This window comes from Rhipicephalus sanguineus, chromosome 4 (genome assembly GCF_013339695.2).
Source record: "Rhipicephalus sanguineus isolate Rsan-2018 chromosome 4, BIME_Rsan_1.4, whole genome shotgun sequence".
NCBI classification, from domain to species: domain Eukaryota; kingdom Metazoa; phylum Arthropoda; class Arachnida; order Ixodida; family Ixodidae; genus Rhipicephalus; species Rhipicephalus sanguineus.
Window position 1 is genome coordinate 77,140,321 of NC_051179.1, and position 24,469 is coordinate 77,164,789.

Here is a 24,469-nt window from a genome sequence, read left to right on the forward strand (position 1 = left end):
CCGCGACGGCAAGCGCCCGACGCCCTACCCACTAAGCCATCTCGGGAGATGCTATGCATGGCGCTAACGCGCCTTATATCTTTCACAGATTCTCTTTCGCGGCGGGCGGAGCGGGGCAGTGCCGCCGTCTGTGAGAGGTGAAAAGAAGTAATGCTTCAGGATAGACACTTACTAGCGCTTACTCCGAGATTGCACGCTATATCTGAGGTCATGGTTAAAGCGTCTCGATACCGGAGAGGTAGGAGTGGCCGCGCTGGCGTCGCCGAGGCACCCTTGACGCAGTTACGTTCTTTGCCGATGTTCTCTGCTTTGCCTTTGGCTTCGTGTTAGCGTGCGTCGGCTCATCGGAGTAGTGCGGCTTCCACGTGCACCAACGGGATTTCTCCGCCGCCGACCCCGCCGACTGCTTCAATTGCGAGAGCACCGACTAACAAAACTGCTGCAATATGCGTTGCAGAAAGGACGCGATTTCGACGGGCGAATGTCGTGCCTTGGTGGAGCTAGAGCAGCGCCTGCGAGTCAGAGGCCAGCGGGACGCACGCGTTTGCGGCTCAGGCTACCAACCTCTACCTCCCGTGTTGCTGAAGCGCAGTGTGTGTTAGTGTATGCATGAGCACAGGCGTCGGCTACCCATTACTAGAAAGCGCACACCGTGCCGTTTCTCTCCTTAATTGACGACGCTTTGAAGAAGTGCATACCGGGTACCAGTGTTGATTATGAGCTTGTTGATATCATCCTTACGCGAAATTCACGATTCGCTGTGTCCAAATATATGTTCACACCGTCAGCTACCACAACGGTTTAATCATGATCATGGGCGTTAGTCGTCGCGATAGAGACATGCTGTCAACATGGGTGCATCCACATCAAACGGTGCTATAGCTGCCAAACACGAATAGACGTTGTACAAGCTCTCATATATCATTACACAATAAGCACTACTTCTGTGAAGGCATGTTTCACTTTCGTGTTATACCGATTCCTATGACGGAGGGATCAGCCATGTTTTTTTTGTTACCGCAGACGAGTACAGATGTTTATTCCATCGGCGCCCTTTAAAACACATCAAGGGGGCCCTATGTATTCTCTTCTTCGTTCCTTTATGCACACACAGATATGTGATCTGTGCAAGTTATCGCGGAAGGAGGAAAAAAGATAAAAGAATATAAAAGACGACAGGAAGAAATCAAGATTTCGATTGATCCATTGGGTAGGGACAGAGACAAAAAAAGTCACAGTTTCGCCGCAAGGGCGAAGCAATGAATGCGATAGCAAGGAACTAATGCTATACGAAGTGAGGCTCGCCAATGGATACTCTCAGTTTGAACAGCGCTTCTGTTGCAGAGGCGGCCGAAGCAGCGAAGGAAACTAGCGTGCTTCAAGTGTCGAGCTGTGACACTTGATAGTTCGCGCTCATCTTCTGTTTGTTCGTTTAGCGGCGTCCCTGAGCTCGAGTGGCATTCGTACGCGCCGTAACATGAGCGCGGACATCACGGTGAAAGCGTGAAACATTCCTCTACACCGCGCCACGAGAAAACCGCGCGAGCAGACAGCGGAAGGGCAAGCTTCTCCCATGCGCAAATATAAGAAGCGAGCGAGCTCTCCGACGACTTTTAAATGCGCCCGCCGGGCTACTAGCGCCACCTCGCTGGTAATGAAGAAACGCTTATTATCGCCTTCTGTCTCTGAGTCCGTCCAGCGCTAAATGGTGTGTATATAACGATCGCCGTTAGTTACGTGGAGGATCTGCGTTTCGTGGCGTAGTGGATAGCGCCGCTCGCTGCGGAGCAAGAGGTACCTGGTTCGATTCCGCGCTTCGGAAGCATTTTTCTGAGTTATTTTTCTTTGGGGCCTTTATATATATATACATACTTATACATATACGGTGCATGACGGCGGCGACGGCGACGGCAAAATCCAGCCGAGACTGTCCATATAATTGCTATCGCAATAAAACGAAGGAAAGGCAAGGGAGGTCGACCAAAATTATAATACCCGGTTTGCTACCCTACAAAAGAATAGATGGAAGCCCGACTTCTTTTAGAACTTCGCCGTGAGACCCATAGGCGTGCGCACAGGGGAGCAGGGGTGGGGGGGCGGCCGCCACCCCTAATCACCTAAGAGGGGGGGGACGCAAAATCTGCCCCGTACATTGACCCTTCTAGGCACCAGAAGGGAGGGGGGCGCAAAGTCTGCCCCATACATTGACTTAGTTGGGGGGGGGGGGCGCTGCGATGAACCTTTGCCGCCCCTGATGGAGAACCCAGCGCACGCCTATGGGGAGGCCAATCCTTCTTTGGACAACAAGGCGAATTTCACATTTTCAGATAACTACGACTGACCATCTTGTCGCTCTGTTTTTTTCACGTTATCTGCTGTATGCGAGAATGTGACTGAATGAACGCTTTTCTTTCAAAGAGAGAGAGAGAGAAAGAGCAGAGGAAGGCAGGGAGGTTAACCAGAAGTTAATAATAGAGACAAGAAACGAAAAAAAATTCAAGAATATTCAAGTAAACTTACTGGGGACCTCAGGACACATGCTGTTCCGAGGGCTTGCTGTGAAGCCTATACAGCGAAGTGATCGGACACAGTTGTCTGCATCTGTACGAGAGCGCATTCTTGCACGCCTGATTTGGTTGCGTGCAATGCATGGGGGCTAGGCGGGTGATCCTCCTTCACTATGCGTAGTTTGTCGAGCACGGCCGCGAAGAAGACGGAAGAACAGGTGAGCGAGCTGCACGGCGCCAGAGTCATGACAGTTGAACACCGCCCAAACTCTTTTCCGCCTGCCTCGAACGCGTGGTGCCAGACCGCCTCTGCCTTGACGGATCACTGCCAACGGAATTGGGTTCTGCTCTAACGTTAGACATCGCGCGTAGACCCGGATGTGCAAGTGTGTGTGTGTGTGTGTGTGTGTGTGTGTGTGTGTGTGTGTGTGTGTGTGTGTGTGTGTGTGTGTGTGTGTGTGTGTGTGTGTGTGTGTGTGTGTGTGTGTGTGTGTGTGTGTGTGTGTGTGTGTGTGTGTGTGTGTTTACGCAGATGCGTTCTTGCTACATTGTACACTTTTCCCATTATTACAGTGCCATATGTCTGTCACTTGTCTTCCTGAACAAACTCCTTTCATATCTAAAGCAGAAGCACTCCGTCTCTCTATGTACTCAGCAAACTTGCTTTTTTTTTAATACTACACAACTCAAGCTGCAACCATCGATAGCCAACGTTAACTACAAAGCTAGGCAATATTAGCCAATCTTGGCGATATATATATATATATATATATATATATATATATATATATATATATATATATATATATATATATATATATATATATATATATATATATATATATGCTTTGTGAAGTAGAGGACGTGCAACACGAAAACTTTTTATTAATCCGACGTTTCAGCCGGGTCCCGGCTGAAACGTCGGATTAATAAAAGGTTTCCGTGTTGCACGTCCTCTACTTCGCAAAGCATTGATTCGACTGGATCCAAGGACACTTCATTCCTCACATATATATATATATATATATATATATATATATATATATATATATATATATATATATATATATATATATATATATATAATCAAGCCTGCCGAAGTCAGGAATAGCAATGTCATATCGCCTCGTGATGTCACCGATATTGAGAATGCGCCAACTGCGCCCAAACGCCGTCCAATTAGAAAGTGCTCTTGCTGAAGGGAGAGAGAGAGAGAGGAAGATTTTACCTTCAGTAAAGGCTGAGATGTAGGTATACATATCAGAAGCTGTTCTTTTTTTTTTTCTATCCGGTAGGCCAATAGATTTCAATATATGTTTCTCCGTATACGAGAGACCGTGCTAAGAAAAAGTTTCTGGTATTCGCAGGGCGTTATGTTAGTCGTTGGTAACCGCAGTGTGCGGATGGTGAGTATTTTGACATATGCACATATATATGTCAGCTTAACTGTAACGAAACGTGTATACAACGTACACCTCGCCCCGTACACACACACTTTAAAACGCAAATCGAATCATCGTGTATAAATGCCCGCCTCGAAATTGAAGTCTCTCTCTCTCACACAGTGGCGCAGCCAAGGGGGTTGTCTGGGGGCGTCTACCCCCCCCCCCCCCGGAAATATTTACATTGTGCGAGTGTATATACAAATGTACAATACAAACATCGAAACAGACGCAAGAACATATATAATAAAGCATTGGATACCTGTGCCCACGTCGCACACGTTGTGCACACTTCGCTGGAATATTACTGTTTCAGACATTCCTGCCACGCAAGGTATAATATGTGTCTCCGTATTTCAAGATGTTTTTAAGATCCTTGCAGCTTGTCTTACCTTGTCCAATTATACACCATTGTCTGTCGCTAACCGGCTCGCGAGTAACCCAGACGCACTTGGTTTGCCGAATTCGAGGTCTGTGGAGGCAGTTTATAGGGCCTGAAACCTTTCGATTGGCGCCGTATGTACGCCTCGTCGGTCTTTCTGGAAAGCGCGACTTTAATTAAATCCATATCGTGACATTTACAATCCTGTCACTTTGTCGCAAGATGTCGCGTCTCTATTTCGAAAAATGTGGCATTACACAGTTGACACGACCGTGGTACATTTCTTCTAGAAACAATCATGGCTGCAAATCTGACCTGCACTAAACTCACATTTGTATTATTTCGTTTCCCACAAACCGCGTCGACTGCAACAGCCGCCCCGCTTGCATCGTCGATGCCACACATTAAAGAAAGTCCTTGTTACAAGTTAATTGTAACCCTATTACCCAGTTGAAATATATATCTTGCTTTCTTTCCTTGTCATGCCGCGCACTGCTTTTCGTTGCGTTTGGGCCCCTAGAGTAAATAGATGAAATGAGGTGTCTGTCATGTCCTCCGCTATCAGTATCCGTCAAAAAGTGTAATCCATCCAATAACAATCCTTCTTGAACGAAGTGTCATCAGTTAACCTACAGCCTCACTATGTAAGAACAAAAAAATCACAGCATATCCACGGAGTGAATGATGATGAGTGGGCGAAGCTGCGGAGGTTCATCGGTAAACCGTGAATCTTCCGTGAATTCTGCCCAGTACATCATCACCGACGTGAGATCGGGCGCGTTTATACTAAAGGTTCAATGAGAGTTATGACGACTTGCAGCTCACTTTAATTTTACATATACGCTGTGAATTTTCATTGTTTAGAAAACCATTGCTTTAGAAAACATCTGGCGTCTTTCGTTAAGCAGCTGGCGTCTTTTCGTTTTGCTTTAGAAACATCTGGCGTTCTTCCGTTTTGCTTTTACAAAACATCTGGCGTCTTTCGTTGGTTTATTTCATCAATCAACGGCGTTTTGAACAAAATTTTTATTGTTTAATCACACACAGGAGAAATCTCACCAGGCACTACCTTGGAGGTAAAGAATGGCTGCTAATGGGAATGAGAGACAGAAGAAGTCGGCTTTTAGCTACCGCTGCGAATTTTTTATTGTTCAACAACGCACAGGAAAAATCTCCCACCGGCACCACCTTGGAGGTCAAAGCGTAAGACTGGTTACGCACTACGACTACGACTACGAGGGACGAACGGGTGCCGCCTTAAGGAGCTTCGCCCCTAAAAACGAGGAATTCTATAGGGACTCGTTTCTTTGTTAGGCACAACCGATTGAGTACAACAGATAGTGAAGTCAAGGAGAGCACTAGGGACATTATATGTTGGTTTTAACTGTATTGTTGTAATGATGACGTAAATTCAAATTAATTAAAATGGACGAAAGAACTCTTTCTGTCAATGGGGCCCCAACCCACAACCCCTCGCATCCTTCTTTTTCAGCCTTCTAACTGTCTTATGCCCACGTAACCGAACGGTTAAAGTTGCGTAAAACTGTCGTTCTACTTGAAAACTAAGTTTCGCGTGGTTGCGAGGTGGAAAGCACAATACTAAAAGCGGCGGAGGGGAGGGGGGCACAAAGTTTGTCGCTGCTCCCTTCACGAGCGCTTTTTGCGTGAAAAAAAGCTCAGAACAAACGATAAATAAAACGAGTGCGCGAGTTGAGTGCCGAACGCACTGCCACAGTCGCACTTTGAAATTGCTCGGTTACAATTGTTGCGAAGGCGAGCCCACATGCGCGCAAACCGCCCGTATACACGCGCCTTTTGTTTCACGTCGTCGCCTACTCACGCACAAACGGCACAAAGTGTATACGGCGCCCCACGAGAGCGGCTGCAGCTATTCGACGCCGCGTAGGCGCTCGCTCGCGCGCGAACTGCTTGTGCAACCGTGCGTGCGGTGTTTGAACGAGCAAGCTCGCGCCGTCGTTCCCGATGAAAGCGAATTAGCATCCTTTACACTTTCTCGCCGTTGTCGTGGCGTTGCCGCCCCGCAAGTGTTGTTGTTGCGCGCGCGTGTTTGTATACACCATTGTCTGTCGCTAACCGTCTCGCCCAGTAACCGGAGCGCACTTGGTTTTCCGAATTCGAGGTCTGTGGAGGCAGTTTAGGGCCTTGAAAGCTTTCGGTTGGCGCGGTACGTACACCTCGTCGGCCTTTGTGGAAAGCCGTTTCTCCTGATGTACCTTGTAAAAGCCAAGCAAGTATACTATAGCTGTAGTGTAACATTTCCGTTGAAGAGCGTGTCAGGGTTTTTTTTTTAATGTGTTTAAGGAGAGGTTGGTGCCTATACATGGCTCCGGCTGCTCCTCTTCCCTGACTTATTAATTAGCGTCACGAACTTATAAATAAAAGTACACTCACTCAACACTCACTCACGGCACTGTCATTTTAGAAGGAATGTTTTCACGTCATGCATAATGTCCACGTGTCGACAACAATGTTCACACACAAGAAACACAAGAAACGTTCGCACTTTGCCGAAGAGTTCATCTCACAGTCCTTTGTATAATGCGATCACACAACAGTCACTGGGCCCTTGCCCACACTTTAAAGCACAGCGGTCTTGAATCACAAGAGGCAACGCGAAACATGTGACCAGAAATATCTCAATGTGAAGAATAATTACAAATGTGCTGTTCTTCCGCTTACTTATGAGGGACAGAAATGTTGATATAAAAAAAAAGAACAAAGAAAGGTGGTAAGGAAGACGATACAACAAAGGAGGAAGCGCCATAAAAGAAGAGAAAAATAATGTGTCCTTTTACACCTCGGTTATTATTATTATCATCATCATCTTCAATATAATCGCCTTCAGATTACTACGTATCCACTCCAGGACTGAGGCGTCTCCCAATTACCTCCGATTTACCCTGTCTTAGTTGAGCCGATTTTATTTTGTCTGCGAACTTACTCTCATCACCCCCCCCCCCCCTCTCAAACAATCTGCTGTCCTTAATATCGGCTGTGTTCCCCATAGCTATAGGTATCCATTTCGATGTTCTAGCTGACCACCGGTTGTCTGTCCCTGTATACGCGTACTTTACGCAGGTCCACTTTTCTTTTCGCGTAATGTCACGTATAGTGTCGTTACAAAGTTCGTGGCCTTCTCTGTTATTTCCTGGTAGTATACCGTCACGTGACCTGCCCGGCACAGATCAGATGCACTGTCCCTTCTTTTCCCCTCAGCATCACCGTCATATGTCCTGCAAAAACGAAGTCGTTGAATGAGAGAGAAGTACCTCAAACACGCTTGCTCTATAGTATTTCTTCGTAGGGTTTATTGATTGATGGGAAAATGGTAGGAGTAACCTTAAAAGATTGGAAGATGGCGGAATGGGTCGGGGAACAAACAGGGATAGCGGATATTCTATAGTTGACATCAAGCGAAAGAAATGGACCTGGGCTGGCCACGTACACTCTAAGAAAAAAAAGGTGTCACTTGACTCTCTTTTTATACATGTGAGAGTCATATCTGTAGCACTCCCTTTAGAGACGCACGTTGACTTTCTTTAGGAGAGTCGTGGAACGCACGACTTTCCAAAAGGTAGTCAATGCACGACTCTCCTAAAGAGCGTCAACTTGCCTCTCTAAAGGGAGTGCTACAGATATGACTCTCACATGTATAAAAAGAGAGTCACAATTCTTAGAGTGTAATGCGCAGAGCAGAAAGAGCAACAGAACGGTTTAGCAAGGGATGGGAAACGCAGTCGAGGAAGCCAGAGAGTTAGATGAAGCGACGAAATCAGGAAATTCGCTGGGATAAAAATGAAATCAGCTCGCCCAGGATAGGGTGATCCGAGATCGTTGGTAGAGTCCTTCCTCCTGCAGGGGGCATAATCTGGCTGAGAATGAGATGAATGATTCTTCAGTATGCAACGGAACAGGTAATGCCGTTCAAAAACGAAGTTCTGGGTCCTAAGGCACTATTCCTCCCCTGTTTTATAGACAAAAGAAATGTACAACCGACGAGAGGAGCATAGTTACTAAGGTTTCGTCACGTGGCGCCGCTGTATAGGGGTTGCAGTTATTCAGAGAGGCGGAGAATTTTTGTTATCTGTCTGCTGTGCTGTCCCCGTCGGTTGCAAAGCGCCTTCAAAAGTACTTTGCGTGGCGCAAGTCACCGCTTACAGTGCACGCACTGTACGTGCTGGCATCCCGAATAATAGTTTTTGCATACGTGCCTGCAATTACTCGTCAACACAGATTATAGCCTGCGGTAACCATAGATGCACGTTATCGGCTTTGTCATCGAAGTCGCAAGCAGTTAGCAACGCCCGTTGCTAAATGATGCATGCTAAACTATAGGACTGGGAAACTATAGCTTGCGAAACACCGGAGCTTCTGCAAAGAAAAGGAACGATGCGAAGGCCGTATAAAGGAAAATCTCAGCGCCCGCCATCCACGCAGCTATTAGAAGGCCTGCGGACCTGCGTTTGATTGATTAAGAAGACGCGAAGGTAATGTATGGCTTGCTTGATTAATGAGCACACAAAAATGACCGTCTTGGTTTTGGGTGGCGTGTCATTTGCGCTGCAATTTGACTTGCCCCATCCCATCTCTCTCTATCTGTCTATGTACCTATCTATTTTTGTTAAAATTTCTACGCGTCCTTTCAAATTTTATCAATTTTAATGTTCCTGTTATAGTGGTCACAGCCGTAACTCAGCTGCTCCTCGGATGTGACGGATCGTGTTCTAATAAGTGTTCGAACCGTGTGCACGGAAGAGCTAAATCGTCGAGCTGATTAATTAGTGTCGGGAACCTAATAAGGAAGACGTCACGGAAGGACGAGCCTAATGATGGAACGCATCTTTTTTATCTGTACATTTTGTAGGTTTCCGTCGCGTGCCTTTAAACGTATACCTACGCCAAAGCTCTCAGGCACATTTTGTATAGTTCACGGTATGCACAGGCCGAGCCATTTGTCAGCGCCGCAAAACGCTGCAGGGATTACGTGGAGACGTCGCGTGTGATTGTTTTCCTGGTTGGGTTCTTATTTTTGTTCGCTTTTTTTTTTTCTCTAAAGCGCGCACCGTATAATTCAGGGGCACCATCGATTCAAGCACTCCTGATGAAGGATGAATGACTTGCGGAAGTGACTTACTGTACCTAGAGACTCCGGTTGTGTGAGCACCTGATGAAAGAGAAAGAAAAGTACGATGGTGAGCAGAGAGGCGTGGAGACGCTAACGACCACTGCAAGAAGAATGTCTCTGACAGGTTTCTGCGAGGCTGTGGTCAAACCTGTTGTAGCAACGTGCACGAGTTGTTGTTTTTTTTTATCTCTCTCTCCCTCGATGTTACGTATTAGTGTTATTCGTGATTTAATTGACAAATTCAAAAGAAAAGAAAAGAAACATGAAAGGAAATCAAGTTTATCATTCAGGTATTCCATTAGCATTATACGCAGCCGCTTCGCACTCTCGGTGCTTTGTGCATCTTAATCGTGTTGCTGACATGACTGATCACAGTAACCAGAATATAGTCTTTTCGTGGGCTTAAAGACAAAATAATGCCTTAGATTTTTATCTGCCAGGGGCTTATGCGTGATACTACAGCTATAAATGGATTGACAACGCATCGACTGCGTCAGACGGCAGGACGAAGTTATAAAAAACGCTTTTTTTTTTAATATCTATCAAATGGTTTAGTGCAGGCAGGAGCGAGAGATGTGCCACACAACGTCTTTTTAATCGTTGGTCGTCTGATTAGATAGATTATGCTAATATCAGTATTTATATCGGGTTACTGAACAGCACCATTCTCTCTTACGAGAAATATGTTGCGGGCGGGTTTGTGCACGCTGCTTTGATTGTGGAACGCAAGAGTCATCACGGAAAGAAGTCTTATGTGAAAGGTAGGGTAGCTTCCACACACACACACGCATGCACACACACACACCCACGTACACACGCGTGCTCATGCGCACGCTATTTTTTTATCCTTGGACGTTAAGTTCAGGAAGCCAGCAGAAAGGATAATGAAGTTCGAGTCCCATCGTACTATAGTCGCATTTAGGAAAGCTACAGGTTCCCGCTACGCGATAACCCCCATCTTCTTCTCTGCTCAGCCGTTGCGTTATAAGTTGCACGCTAACGATCCATTACCTACACGTTCGAAGGTTGGCTTCTATTGAGCGTTGGCAGAACGTAACCGGGAGGCCATAGCTTTTTGTCTCTTCCACACGGCTGCAAGGCGAATATATCCACTGTGTGCGCTTCGAACCATTTTCCTGCCCGTATGCTATATGCACCGATTCTCCAAGGCCCACACGCAGCAGTAGAAGCTCGAGCAAAGAAAGGGTGGGCGGGGGGGGGGGGGGGAGGGCGCTGAAGCCGATGCATAATTGAATCGCCACGCGCCTGATGGAGAGAGACCACTCGCAGTCTTATTTTTACGAGGAGCTCTGGAAATCATTACAGCTTTTTTGTCTCTGCACCTTTTACTTCCAGCACCCCCCCCCCTCCCCCCTTTCGGAGCACACCGTCTCACCCACGACCCACACACCATTTACGTAATGAGAGCAGCGCTGCCTGCCAGACCCCGGTCCGCACACTTCTTTCCACGCGCACAAACGAACAGACACACACATTTGGATGGCTTCGCCCCGCAGCTTCCTTCTCGCCTTGATCGAACTCGCCACAACACACACACGCACATGACACTCACGCGCGCAGGCTTTGGAGAAAGAAAACCGAGGCGCGGGGCGAGTAGACCATCTCGCTTCGCATAAAGGGGTGGTCTCACACCATTATCGTCGGCCCGGCTGGCCACTGCAATACGCACGTATGCACACACGCGAACAGCGTGCGTGCGACGAATTCGGCGGATCGTATGCGTATAGGTGCTCGTCAGACGCCGCTAAATGTAGGTGTACACATCGAGGACCTTGCCCAATTGCATACGCGCATTGTACAGAGAAAGAAGCAAACCTTGGTCTCCTATGTACACGGTCGAGTGGCGCGGAGTACTACGCGCGGTTGTACAGACAGACAGAAGAGGAAACACAAACATCATCGTCCGTCAGTGGAGTGTGTGTATCTTATACTGAACGTGGCAGGCGGTCGTGCCGACGCACAGGATAGATTACACGCGCCTTTCGCTAAGCGTATAGGTTTCTAGAGCGATGCTTAGCGCTGGCCTATAGGCGGTGCTAACGTTTGGGCGGTGTATACTGCGCAAGGGGTCCCGGACATGCACACGCATACAGGGCCGTGCACCCTCGTCCCTCACATCATCCGGGGCTGATTACCACGTTGCGTGCGGACCATGGTCCGCGATCAGCGGCGGTGGCGGCGCGCGCTGCTGGCAGCGGTCGCCATGTGTTTGCCCGGTGTGTCCCTCAGTAATAGAAATGCAATCGGGGCATTTATTATGGAAGGACGGACCCGGGGGATCCATTGATTAGCCGCCCTTCGAGTGTGCCCCTTTCCTGCACCCCCATCTTCTCTCCTCCCCCACTCTGCAATGGTCTGTACATCCTTTCCTGCACGAATGTTCGGTCGTTATAGCTGGGTGTACGGCGAAAGGCAAGCACTCCACGAAGCAGGCCGCGCTCGGTTGAACCCCGTTGGCTCGAGTTCATATAAACTGTATCATAATGCCCGGGACACGCTCCTGTACTTCCCTTTTCCACCCACGCCGCGGACAAACACACTGTAGCACAGAAGGCTGAACTGGGTGAGCACACTGTACGTATGCCTCGCTCAGAGTCTATTCGCAGTCGTTGTCTGCATAGAACTCCGGCTAAGCTCCTCTTCGAGCCTGTAGTGTTTGACCCTTCGGCTTGCGTGCGCACGGCCTGCGGAATTGAGTTGTGTCGTGGAAAGCACACCGTCGAAGGGCTAGCGGAATGATTATGCCACAGGGGCACATAACGTTATACATACAAACTTGCACTGATGACAACATTGTGTGACCTGCGGTTTCGAAGGCGCGTGTGCAGGTTTCATTTAGGGCAGGCGGAGGACAGCGCACGACATGATCAACCGGGTCAAGGCCATATATCCTTTCACTTCTATGTTCCTCCTTATATTGTTAATCTCCTTCCACATACGTTTAACTTCAAAAGTGTGTGCAGCATATTTGAAGAAAACGTTCCACTTAATGGAACATACGTCGAACGACGTAAGGAGTGTAAGTTCACAACATGAAGCCAAAGAAGGCAGCAGTACGCGAGTGGTGTGCACACTTTATTTGTGCTGTATAGATACTTACCATGCCGATTTGAATCTGCCTTTATTCAATGTAACTGTTGTTTTCGTTCTGGTTATGCTCTTGAGCTTCATACGACGCCTCCATTACTCAATCATTGCAAAACTACTACGCATATATATGAGATGCTCAACAGTAAATAGGCCCAGGCCACTTTTCTGTAAAGGGCAGATGCGGTAGAGCTTATGGAATGCGACAGAACTCAATTGCTATACCTCAGGAAGCAAATTTAAAAAATTTTAAAAGGAATACTACCAATTGTGGTTTTATAACTACTACAATACTATATGTATATGAAAATACCGAGTGATATAAAGACAGCACTAAAACAACACTTTTTTTTTTCGTTAGAATTGGCACTTTCGTGATTTGCAGTCATTAGACACGACAGCTCGGCCCAGCTCGCCGGTGATTCTTCATGTATACATTACACTGAAAAACGTATTGCATACAATCAAGCTATCTCCTGACGCTTGAGTGCTGTTGCCGTGCCGATTAAAACTACGTGAATGATAAGCGCGTTAAATTTGAACGAAGTCCTCCACGGGGCAACTGAACAGAACTTCACGAATCGTCCATTAAAGCAATTCCGCGCGGGGTTTGCAGCAGGTTTCCTTCTTTCGCGCATCAAGGGCGCCTATACAAAGAGGCCAGCGCGGGGGAATTATACAAATGAAAGCCCGGTAGGCCCGGGAAACGATGCGACGGGATAGGCAAAGATATTGCATCTAGTGGACGACAGAGCAGCGGAGATGGGAGATCCAGCCAGCCAAGAGACACTCCATGCATGGAGGCTGCAGCCGATACAGCTGCCTACTGTTCTTCGCTCGGATCTCCCTGTCGTCTCCTCCGCAATCAACTTCACTGCTCACATCCGTCCTTACCCTTTCTTCTGTAACCCCCTCTCTCACCACACCCCTCATTATACGATCACCTCCTTCTTCACAATCCGCTGACCGTATAGTTTTGTTTGCTAAAGCGCTCGGCGAGGCAGGGTTCGAGAGCGAGAAAGAGATCGAGGGAGAGACTGCAGCGTATAGATACGCCAGGAGACCCACTCGGTCTGAATGATCAGCAGTTTGGGGGGCTTTTCCCCCCAATGGCCCGAGCACGTCTCGCATAAATTGCCCGATCATTTTCGCTCGCCTTGTTTGCTCGCTCCGGCGTCTGGCCATCGTTTCGCTGCAGAGCCTCTTCGCTCCGTCCGTGGACCGAGATCGCCTGCAGCGCCCTCTTCACGCCGCATTTGTTCGTTTGCAGGGCACTTCTCTAACTCGGACGGCAGCACTTACCAACTTGGCAGTACTCCTCCCTTTGTTATACCTCTATCGAGATTACCTTTCTTCTTGTTCTTCATCTGGGCCTAGGTCGGTGTTCTATATAATAAAAAGACATGCGCAGTGCTTTTTTTACACGCTTATGCTTGTTTGTTCTTGGGCTTCTTGAAGGCAGAAGTGAACTGTACACGAACTGCCGCGGTTGTCGGCTATCGTTACTATGCAAGCGGGTTCACAGTGACTCCGTCTTTATTAGGGAGCTTTAGAAATATAGCGCCACCAAGCTTCTCTGCACACTCAAAGCCTGACGCCCTGGTTGAGCTCTTTTGTATACTCCTTTCTTATCTTTCATTGTACTTTTGTTTTTATAAACTCTTCTGTACACCCTATTTCGAATGTGCAATGCCTAAAGCTCCTGAATATATTTCATGTTCCTCATTTGTCGCATCTACCTATACCCCTTTGCCTTTCACAAGGTGTACACCTTGGCCAATCGGGCGTGCGCTTTGTTCAACTCTCTACATTTTGTCTTTTTTTATTTTCCTTGGTTTCTTCTCTGTATTTTCTTATTCCTCTCTCTAGTTCTGACTGCTGCATGGCATCCCGTGCGTCAACTGTCCTTCAGTGACATCCATACAGAAAAATACAAGAAAATGGAAATAGCCGTATACCTGGCCACTCCACAACGACACCGACGGTCATCGTCCTAATTTCGAATACCGGAAAAAGACAAACTTGGCTTCAAGTGCCAAGCTATCTCGCTTAGAAACCCGCATGGGTTTCCTTGCAGCGTCGTGCTGCAAACGGCTGAATGCCTTATTTTTTTCCTTACACCACTCTCTTTCAACTCGCGGACTTTTGCATAACTCCTTTGTGATAATCGCCTAGGGAAATAATAAGATCCGTGTTCTTGTCGTATGCCTGTGACTACGTCACATCACCTGCCGCATTGCATCCGTGGCTTCACGTTCGCCACTGTGGCGATGATAGTGCATTAAAGTCCAAACCTTACGAACCGCATCAAGTGCACTCCTAAGTCGGGTCGACTACAAGGATGTTCATTTATATCTCATTGTTGATCGTTCTCCAGGTGCTTCCCGCAGTGGGGCCAGCTTCGGCTATCGAGATCTTGGTTAGTTTACACCACGGGGCCGTATTCGCTAAGCTTTCATCTCGCAAGTGCTATATACAGTTGGCCACGCCACTTTCGCCACGCCACGCACCTAGAATTTTGCCGGTTGTCTAATGGATCTCTGCTGTATGGAACCGGTGGTCGATTTTAATAACTAGTCTTTTTCGTCCGCTTTAATTTTATTTTCGCCTAGTTGACATTCAGTTATGGCGGGGCACCGCTGCTGCCGCCGAGAGATGGCGACACGAGCACATGTGCCCAAATCTCGGTCATGCGCTGATAAAATGCCTGGGCTAACTGAAATTTTCTTCCACGAACTGCAGCTTTTTCGTGAATGAGGGTCCCGTTTGTTATCCAATGCAATACTTTGCTCACCTACCTTTCTCATGAAGACACAAAGTGATGGCAGAGACCAGTTGCGACGATGGTCAGTTCCAACTTCCATGCATTGCTGTGCAAAATGAACACGCAAATGTAATGTGTAAACGGTACATTTAATGGTTTCTCGAGAGGCCACATGTCCTGTGATGGTCCGAGCTGTATATATATATATATGTATGCGTGTATTTACGTAGATAGATAGATAGATAGATAGATAGATAGATAGATAGATAGATAGATAGATAGATAGATAGATAGATAGATAGATAGATAGATAGATAGATAGATAGATAGATAGATAGATAGATAGATAGATAGATAGATAGATAGATAGATAGATAGATAGATAGATAGATAGATAGATAGATAGATAGATAGATAGATAGATAGATAGATAGATAGATAGATAGATAGTAGTTCCTTCTTCATCAACTCTGCGGCCCGCATAAAAATTGGAGTGATCCCTCCGTTGTCTATTAAGGATTTTTTCCCTTTCCCCAGCACAGTGTAGCAAGCCCGTCTAAGAACTGGCTAACCTTTCTGTCTCTTCCTTCCCTTCTTTCTTCCTTTTTTAAAATATAGATGTAATGCATGTAATGCGAGTCTATATTCGTTTGACCGCAAATGGTTGTACTGAAGTTTTCGGTGTTTCATGACCGTTGGAGAGAGAGAGATATATAAAACGAGAGAAAGGCAAGGAGGTTAACCAAAATTGAAGCATCCGGTTTGCTACCCTACCCTAAGGGGAGGGGAAAGGGAAAGAAAGGTGGAAAGGCAAACGGAGAGAAGAGCAGGCGCGCGATAAAATAAATATACACCAAAGGAACCTGTAGAGCGGGAGTACTAAAGCCTATTCAATAGGCCACTGCCACGCAAAAAGTTCAGTAAGGCCTTAAATGATTTTCGCTGTGCAGACAGTTCGGGTCGGCATTCCAGCACTGAGTGTCGGAAACAGCGCATTGTAGTCTGTGCATAAACTCGGGAATCGTTCGGTTAACAGTCAAAAGCGGAAGCAACAAACAAAAATGAAGTGCACAGATCTTTAAAGGGGCGCTCAGGGAACACAGACACTGCACGGAACAAAAAAGAAAAAATACAGGACACCCGACGTTGAGCGCAGCGTCGCGTGTTCTGCGTTTTCCTTTCTTTACAGTGTCTGTGTTCACTCAGCGCACCTTTAAAGGTGAATGAACGCCAGCTAGCCCACCTTATATAGCTCTACTAAAAAAAATGAAGACGTTTTTTTCGACAGCTTTTGAAGAACTCTCAGAAAACTGCTTAATTCGAACTTTATGCTCTATGAGATAAGTGAAAGAAATATAAAGCGGCTGGTAACTTTCGCTCGTACAAAATGTACACAATTTACGTGGTAAACTTCGCAGGAAATTCACGAGTAGTCCATGTATGGTTGATCTACTCGTAGTCTGTGTGAATCACTCGTAATGTGTACTAGTTCGTAGGTGGAGTGCCGAATATTTGCGGTGACTATTATTGAGAAAACCATTTAAGCTAATTCTATGTACACACTTTGACATGATCATATCGCGTTAAGCGTCGCTTCAAGTGTAAACGTACTACGTGTCTTTTTGACTGGAATTTACTAATTTTAGTGTTAAGTGGCTGGACGTTGTGTGTAAAGTTATTTTCAACATATTCGGTGTTCCTCTGACTGCATATTATGTGAACTAGAGTGTTATGATACTGCATGGACTGTATTTTATGTTGTTTTTCATGGACTTCGTGCTGATTTTATTTGTATGCCTTGACTGTTTTATATAGGTGAACTGTCTCTAGGTGCGATTTTATTAATTTCTTTTTCATGGCTGTGGTTTTCGCGAATTACATTATCTGGGGAAAGGAGTAGCCGGCCCTACATAAAAGCGCCAACATCCCCTGAAGTATTATTAAAAAACTAAACAAAAACGAAAAGCTGCCGTTTTGCGGCTGCGGTGCAATATACTGCATGCATATAATAAAAGGTCTGAACAAGATATGATCAGTGAATGCGCTGATTATGATGTAACAAACTGTGTCTGCGTTGTAGCATACCGTGAAATTCATCGGCGCTCAATTACGTTCCGACCAGTTTGGCGCTACATTATTAGGTAGTATTAGATCCGGTCTTAGCGTTATAGTTCCGTTTATGCTCTGCCACTCGATCGGGCACATTTTCCCCCTGTTTCGCAACTTATTTATTGCAAGAGAAAGTTTGGTGATTTCAACTACTGAATAAAGCACACAAAGACTCTTTTGGCTTCAGTGTAATGCTTTCGCTTTTTTCTTTTTAATTTCGTCTTTCAACTGTCGGTGTGACATGGGGTACTGCGTTATCGCACGCAGAGAGGGCGTCCACGACTTTACACAAAAATTGCCGAAACAACAAAACAAACACACAAGGAGGTGGAACGCTCAAGTCGCGCAACTCGTGAACATGGCGCATACCGAATTGCAAAAAGAAGGTGTAACTGCTGCGAACATGCAGTCTGCGCAATGCCGTTACATAACGAACAAACACACAAACTTAGGAATTCCAACAACAGAACACGGACAACGGACACACTCACGCAGACGTCGCCACAACACACGCTTCGGAGGCTGGGGGGAGACGCCCACTCGTAGGCAGGAACAATTTTTTTCTTTTTTTTTGTACAAAGAACTAAATAAATAATAGCCCCCGAAAACTAGAAACGAGTTGACGTATATGTATACATGTAGAGAATGCGAGAGAGCGGTGGCGCTCAGTATGTCTCAGTGCGCAGCTGCGCATGCGCTGCGTGTGTGCGCATCACGTGACGACCCGAACCTTCCGGCAAAGACAAGAGAAGTTCGGTTAGCACCCAAGGTCCTAAATGCAACGGCGTCACAAGCCGGGTGCGCGAGAAACAGAGGCGCATCGTATTGACCCAACCCGACATGTTCGTCTCCCACCACGACGCGTCGCGTCGAGTCAAGTGCGTATACGGTAGCGGCACATCGTGGCAGGTACCCAAACCGTGCTTCCAACTCGACCTTACGCGCCGGTGGTTTGCAGCGCTTTCGGTCGTGAAGAGTCCTAACTCAAGGTCAACTCGACTCGATGCGATGCATCTTACTGTCACGCTCTTTTTGAATACGACGCCAGATGTCGTGCTTTGTGGTGAGAACCGACAAATGACGGAGCTCTCTACTGTCGCGTTCACGTAAACGCGGTTGTTACGTCTTCGTTCTGTCCATTCTTTGAACTAATTACTGGCGCACTCGAGACCTTATTTACTAGCATATAGCCTGCCCGTGACGTGGAGCCCATATTTACAAAATATTTCTAGCATCTCGTTAATAGACGATCAAGCTGACTCGTGAATGCGATTAGAGTGATGACACCACATAGGCGATAGTTCTTACGTGCGATTTGTTACTTAACTTGCGTGTTCTTAAAATTTTTTAATGCGTTTATTTTATTTCATCTGCTTCTCACAAAAGGCTGTTCCGTCATGTAGAATTCTAAAAGGCTGTTGCTAGGGTTACGTCCAGACGTAGCTGTAGTCACCGCTATCGTTACGTCCAGACTAAAGTCCCTAGATTTTTCCCTGTTGAAGAGCAGGGAAAATCTAGGGACTCTAGTCATGTGGCTTTCCACAAACGTGAGTACATTATTTTCCTGTTGCTCAGTGAAGGCCCTCTGCGCCCTTCCGGCGCGGCAACCTAATCGTGGCTTCGCCCTCGCTTCGCGAGTGCGGCCATTTCGCTAACGCTCAATGGCCGGTTGGCAGGGTCACGGTCACGCGCTACTGGCCGCTGTCGCGGCCACGCGCTGTTTAGCCCGCGCAGCCTGCCCCTTCGGGGCAGGCGGAGGCGTACGTAACCCAAGAGCCGCGTCGCGCTTCTCTGGCAACAGACTTCAGCAACACCTGAGACAAAAAAAAAAAAATGCAGCAGCAGCGAGGTTCGAACCAACGTCCTCGCAGTTCCGAGCACGACACGCTAGCCGCTGCGCCACTGAGGCCAAGCGGTTCGGTAGGTCTAACGGGCTGTATTTGTATTGCCCCGCTGGACGTAACTTTTAAGACTCGTTATTCTTACGTCCAGGCGTAACTGCAACGGCTCGTACCGTTACGTCTAGACGTAACGCTAGACACTCCCATTCTAAAAACATTCCTCGGAGTGCACTGACTCACTCCTCGTTTATATACGCTTCAGTGTCAACTACACCTTCACTCAAGGTCTGAATCTTCCATAGAAAATAAAAGAAAACAATCAAAGCCGTGCGCTACTAATGAACTACAGACGTGCCACGTCGTCTAGTACGTGACGTGACACACGTGACGTAGCACGTGACGTGCGACAGTCGGGTAGGTGACGCACCAGCAGCACACACGCAGACTGAGAGAGATGTGCCGGCGCAACTTTTCAAGCGCGAAGTTCCCGACATCGCGCGCGAGCAAACTGCGCGATTCCGAGTCCTGACTTCGCGTTTTGCATTGCGCCCCCTTTTTTATTACTGTGTCTTTGTCTTTATTACTTCTTTCACTCGTGCGTCGATGCAGCAGTTGACTAGACAAGGTATGCATACGCAGGACTATACCCGCCTCGCGCTCGAGGCGACACGATGCGGATGTGCGGAGTATTGCATAAATCCCACGAACAAACAAGGACTGCTCCCGATGCCCCGGGTGGTACTACTGCGCGTCATATTCTATGTACAGTATATAGTATTGGGTGCTGCGAGGTTGGCAGCTCCAGCTTTGAATTTCCATTCGCTCTCTCTCCCTCTATCACTTTGCTATGACCTCTATAGAACATATGCTTTAGGCTCTAATAAAGGAAAGAAGATGACTATTAAGGGCTCATTTTTCCTCGTTAGACACAATATTAATGAGAACTAACAGAAAATAATGCCAAGTACAGTATAGGGGGTGTTAATTGTAGTAATTAGAATAAAAATGTGAAGGAAGTAAAGCGGGCGAAAAGCTAACTTGCCGCCGGTAGGAACCGAACCTGCTACCTTCGAATAACGCGTCCGATGCTCTATATACCACTGAGCTACGGCGGTGGTCATCCTCCCGTCCACTTTATGGGGTATATATGTGCATTTAAACTTAGGAGTGTTAGTCAGCGCCGATCGCACCCATGGCGGCTAGTGTGGAACACTCTTTTTCTGCCTTTTCTGCCTGTTGGCGTCACGTAGCACGTGAACTAATAACAATATAATTGTTGAGGTGTTACGTCCCAAAACCACGATATGATTGAGAGACGCCGTAGTGGAGGGTTCCGGAAATTTAGACCGCTTGGGGTTTTTTAATGTGCAACTAAATCTTAATACACGGGCCTCTGGCGTTTCGCCTCCATGGAAATGCGGCCGCCGAGGCCGGGGATTCGATCCAGCGACCTTCGAGTCCTGCTTCAGGCTTTGTGGATTCCAAGAACCAAGATATTAATTACGAAACAAGGCCCTCAACAGAGTTCGTTACTGTCTTTGTCGGTGTATGCCTTCGTCAAACGCCCCCGTTGTGAAAAAGACAAGGCGTATTCGGTCTTGCAGAATTGCTATTGGACTTCTTTATTTTCGCTTCGAGAGCTGACTCGAAAATGACGTACGGACTGTTTAAAAGGGGGGAGTCGTTTGAAGTCACGTGAATGCTAAGGCTTAATGAACGCGATAGCGAGTGCGAACTGATCTATTAGATTTGTTGTACGGATGTGTTCACTCGGGTTATTCCTAATGCAGGATTTTTTTTTTTTTTTTGATCTCCATTAGGCACTGAAGGGGTCTAAAATGTGTAACTCATATATGCCAAAAAAAAAAGGCATAGAAACTCTGCATAAATACTAATGTAAATTCCGCTGGGATCACGTTTTCCATCGGTATGACAGCCAGAATTTTCGTTATAAGCGGAATTTCGTTAAATATAGATGCGTATACGCCTTGTGCCACCAATGGCTAGGCCGATTTCTGCTGTTCGAGACCAACATCTGCAACATAATAATTTAATGGAGGCTGGAGCGATATAATAATAATATCTGGGGTTTAACGTCACACAACCACGATATGATTATGAGAGACGCCGTAGTGGAGGGCTCCGGAAATTTTGACCACCTGGGGTTCTTTAACGTGCACCTAAATCTAAGTACACGGGCCTCAAACATTTTCGCCTCCATCGAAAATGGAGCCGCCGCAACCGGGATTCGATCCCTCGACCTTCGGGTCAGCAGTCGAGCGCCATAACTGCTAGACCACCGTGGCGGGGCTATTTCCATCAGTTTGCCAGCCATCAGTCAAATAATATGGTAACTCCTACGCCTTGTGCCATCAATTCCTAGGCCGATTTCTGATGTTCGAGAGCAATATCAACAACATAATAATTTATTGGAGACGGGGGTGTGAGTAGGAGGGGTTGGATGCAGAGAATTAAGAACAGCGATTAATGTTCCTTGAGGATCTGTGGCAGTGGGGATATAATATAGAAGCGATTCGTGGTGTGCGACTATTATTCCGCACTCTATTCGTTGTATTGCGTTGTCAGCACACTCGACCAACGAAACCGAAGCTGCAGAGCCTTAGCTAGAGAGAGAGAAAACACTTTCGCGCTGAGCACTCATGCTAGAATCGCTGCGCTTAAGTCACCCGGGGCACTCGCAGCAAATGCGACTATGAAGTGATAAAAACGAAAAATAAAAATTGAACTGGTGGGGAGGAAGGCTACCCTACAGAGTACCGATTGCTGCTATTCATTTCAAACAGTGCGAAACGTCCTGCGTTAAAATGGCGCTTTTCCTTTTTTTCTACGCGCACTCTTATTACTTGCAGAACACTCGCAACGACACTTCGCCGAAATGGCGTGAACGTGTGTGTACGCCATTTCGACAATCGTGGTGGGGTAGAGAGAACTAAGCTCAAGAAAAACAAGTCTTAAAAAAAGAAAAACGCGAATCATTCGAGAGTCAGAAGGCGTACGGCCGACTACTCTCTAACCACAGTGCATTGGGTTATGCACACACAGACACCCACGCACTCACTCAAATCGCGAGAGCACGACAGAGTTCTCGACAAGTTCGCGTGACGCGAAGTCGCTCATGTGCCTATAGCACACAGAGGAGTAACGAGCGTCGTGTACACAGCATACTACGTCCGCACCAGGCACCGCAGCGGGTAAGCGGGGTCACGGTTCACGGCGCGACAACACCACGTGTGGGAGTCCCCGGTCGCCACCCAGGTCGCACTCAGTCATTGCCGTCGATCAGTTCCTCGGAGTCACGACGCACCCTGCCGTCTTCGAAGGCGGAGTTCGCAGTCGCCGAGGAGCAGCGGTCCCGCATCATCATCATGGACGCCGACGTCGTCGGTGGAGACGTAGTCGGGCAGGTCGCCGCTAGTGGACTACCAGGTGCGGAAGACCTCTCCGAGGGGTCTTCCCCTCCGGTGCAGCCGTCTCTCAGGAGACACATCTTCTCCTGTCGAAGACCTCCGAAAGGTGGAATAACTCCGGAGCTCTTTGAGGTCGGCGGAGAGGAGGACCCGGGTCTCGACGGTGGCTGCGCCACGGCAGAAGGTTGAGGAAGAGGTTGAGACTGCGGAGGTGGAGGTGACGTTTCCCCCGACGATGTGGGCAACCGCCACGCCGGTAGCTGGTAGGGAAAGAACCGTAGCTGACTCTTGAGGTGTTCGTCGGCCGCCGCCTTAAGCGGGCTGGGCGCCTTCAGGTAGCTCTGCTCGTTAGCCATGAGGAGATTGCGCACCGAGAAAGGGTTGAAGCCGAACGGCGACGCGCCGGGCCGTCCGCCCGCCGAAGTCGGGGACGCGTTGTTGGAGGCAGCCGCGGCGGCCGCTGCAGCGGCCGCCGACGACATGAGCATGTCCTGCAGCATGAGACTCTGCTGGTACAGGCTCTGGTTGTACAGGTACTGCAGCGGGAACGACGAGTGCGGACCTCCGGCGCCGGCGGCGGCTGCGGCCGCTGCGGCGGCCGCGTAGGGCAGGTAGTCCCCGAAGCCGCCGGGGTGGTCGGGCGAGCCGGGCGAACGGCCGTGCAGTCTCGGCGACAGGTCGCCGCCGGGCGGTCCCACCGACGACGCCTCGTCGGCCGAGAGCGACTGCTCCGTCCGCCGGTCGTCGTCGCTGTAGTAAGAGTCGTCCACGTCGATCTTGGTCGGACAGCTGACGTCGCTCGGCGCCAGGGCGCCGCCCGGAAGTGACTTGGAGGCCGGAGGCAGCGCGTACTTCCTGCCCGAGGAGAAGGAGACGGAAGCCATGGTTTAGTTACCAGGAACTCGGAAGTGACGTTGCTACAATGTAGTAATTAATTTTGTTCGCTTCTGCACTGCACTTGCGGCAAGACTTGGATGAAGGTTCTATACCTAGCTCACTTCCTGTACTTCCATCAGTTGAAGATATTTTAATTGAACACCCATTCAGCAAAACGAAATGTAGTATATATAAAGAAGATATTGGAGAACGTTTCACGGCAGATATGTCTTGGGCCTGACGAAGCACTCCTGAACGACACGCTCAGCTCTATACCTATACTGGTAGGTGCTTTCCGAAACCTCTCAAGTCTCGCATCTCGTTTTACCTGTTGTGACGCCGTTCCCTTAATCAACGTAGACTATTAATGAAGAGAGCTTTTGTGAAGCAAGGTTTTTATAAGTACTATAACACTCTCATGACGAACCATGTAACGAGCATAACATGAAAGCTGCAGATAAATTGAAAACTACAGCGCTCTCTTTGACGACCAGGCGGTCATAGTGGTGCAAGTTCGTTTCGTGAACAAATATGAAAATGAAACAAATGTGTGATATTACTGGAGCTCAAGTCCTGCCTCGATGCTTAGTTAGTGCAACCTTCATCCATCAGAGAAAGATACGAGCAAATGTAAGAAAATTTAGCATGCTAACTACAACACAACGTTTCCACACCATCACATAGTGGTCACAGAATTCGCTCACTGCGGAAGGTGAACAATGCACCTGCTTCCTTAGGTATTAAACCACGCCAAATATTCTGTCAGCTTTAATTTGGTGGCGTGTGCATAGCTATCTGTCGTTCAAAGCCTGCACATGATCGAACACCTAAGGCTCCGCTGTATCGCTCAAATGAAAGCAGTTTAC

General features: G+C 47.7%; 1 protein-coding gene across 2 annotated transcripts in view; it reads right to left on the bottom strand.

Moving 5' to 3' along the window:
* Positions 1–21,487: 21,487 nt before the first annotated feature.
* Positions 21,488–24,469, bottom strand: part of LOC119390266 (T-box transcription factor TBX2) — a 68,991-nt gene continuing 66,009 nt past the window's right edge. For both annotated transcript variants that reach the window (XM_037657842.2, XM_037657844.2), the window contains exon 5: positions 21,488–23,582. In XM_037657842.2, the coding sequence (XP_037513770.1) occupies positions 22,583–23,582 (1,000 nt within the window). In that variant the 3' untranslated portion in view covers positions 21,488–22,582. The remainder of the gene's footprint in view (positions 23,583–24,469) is intronic.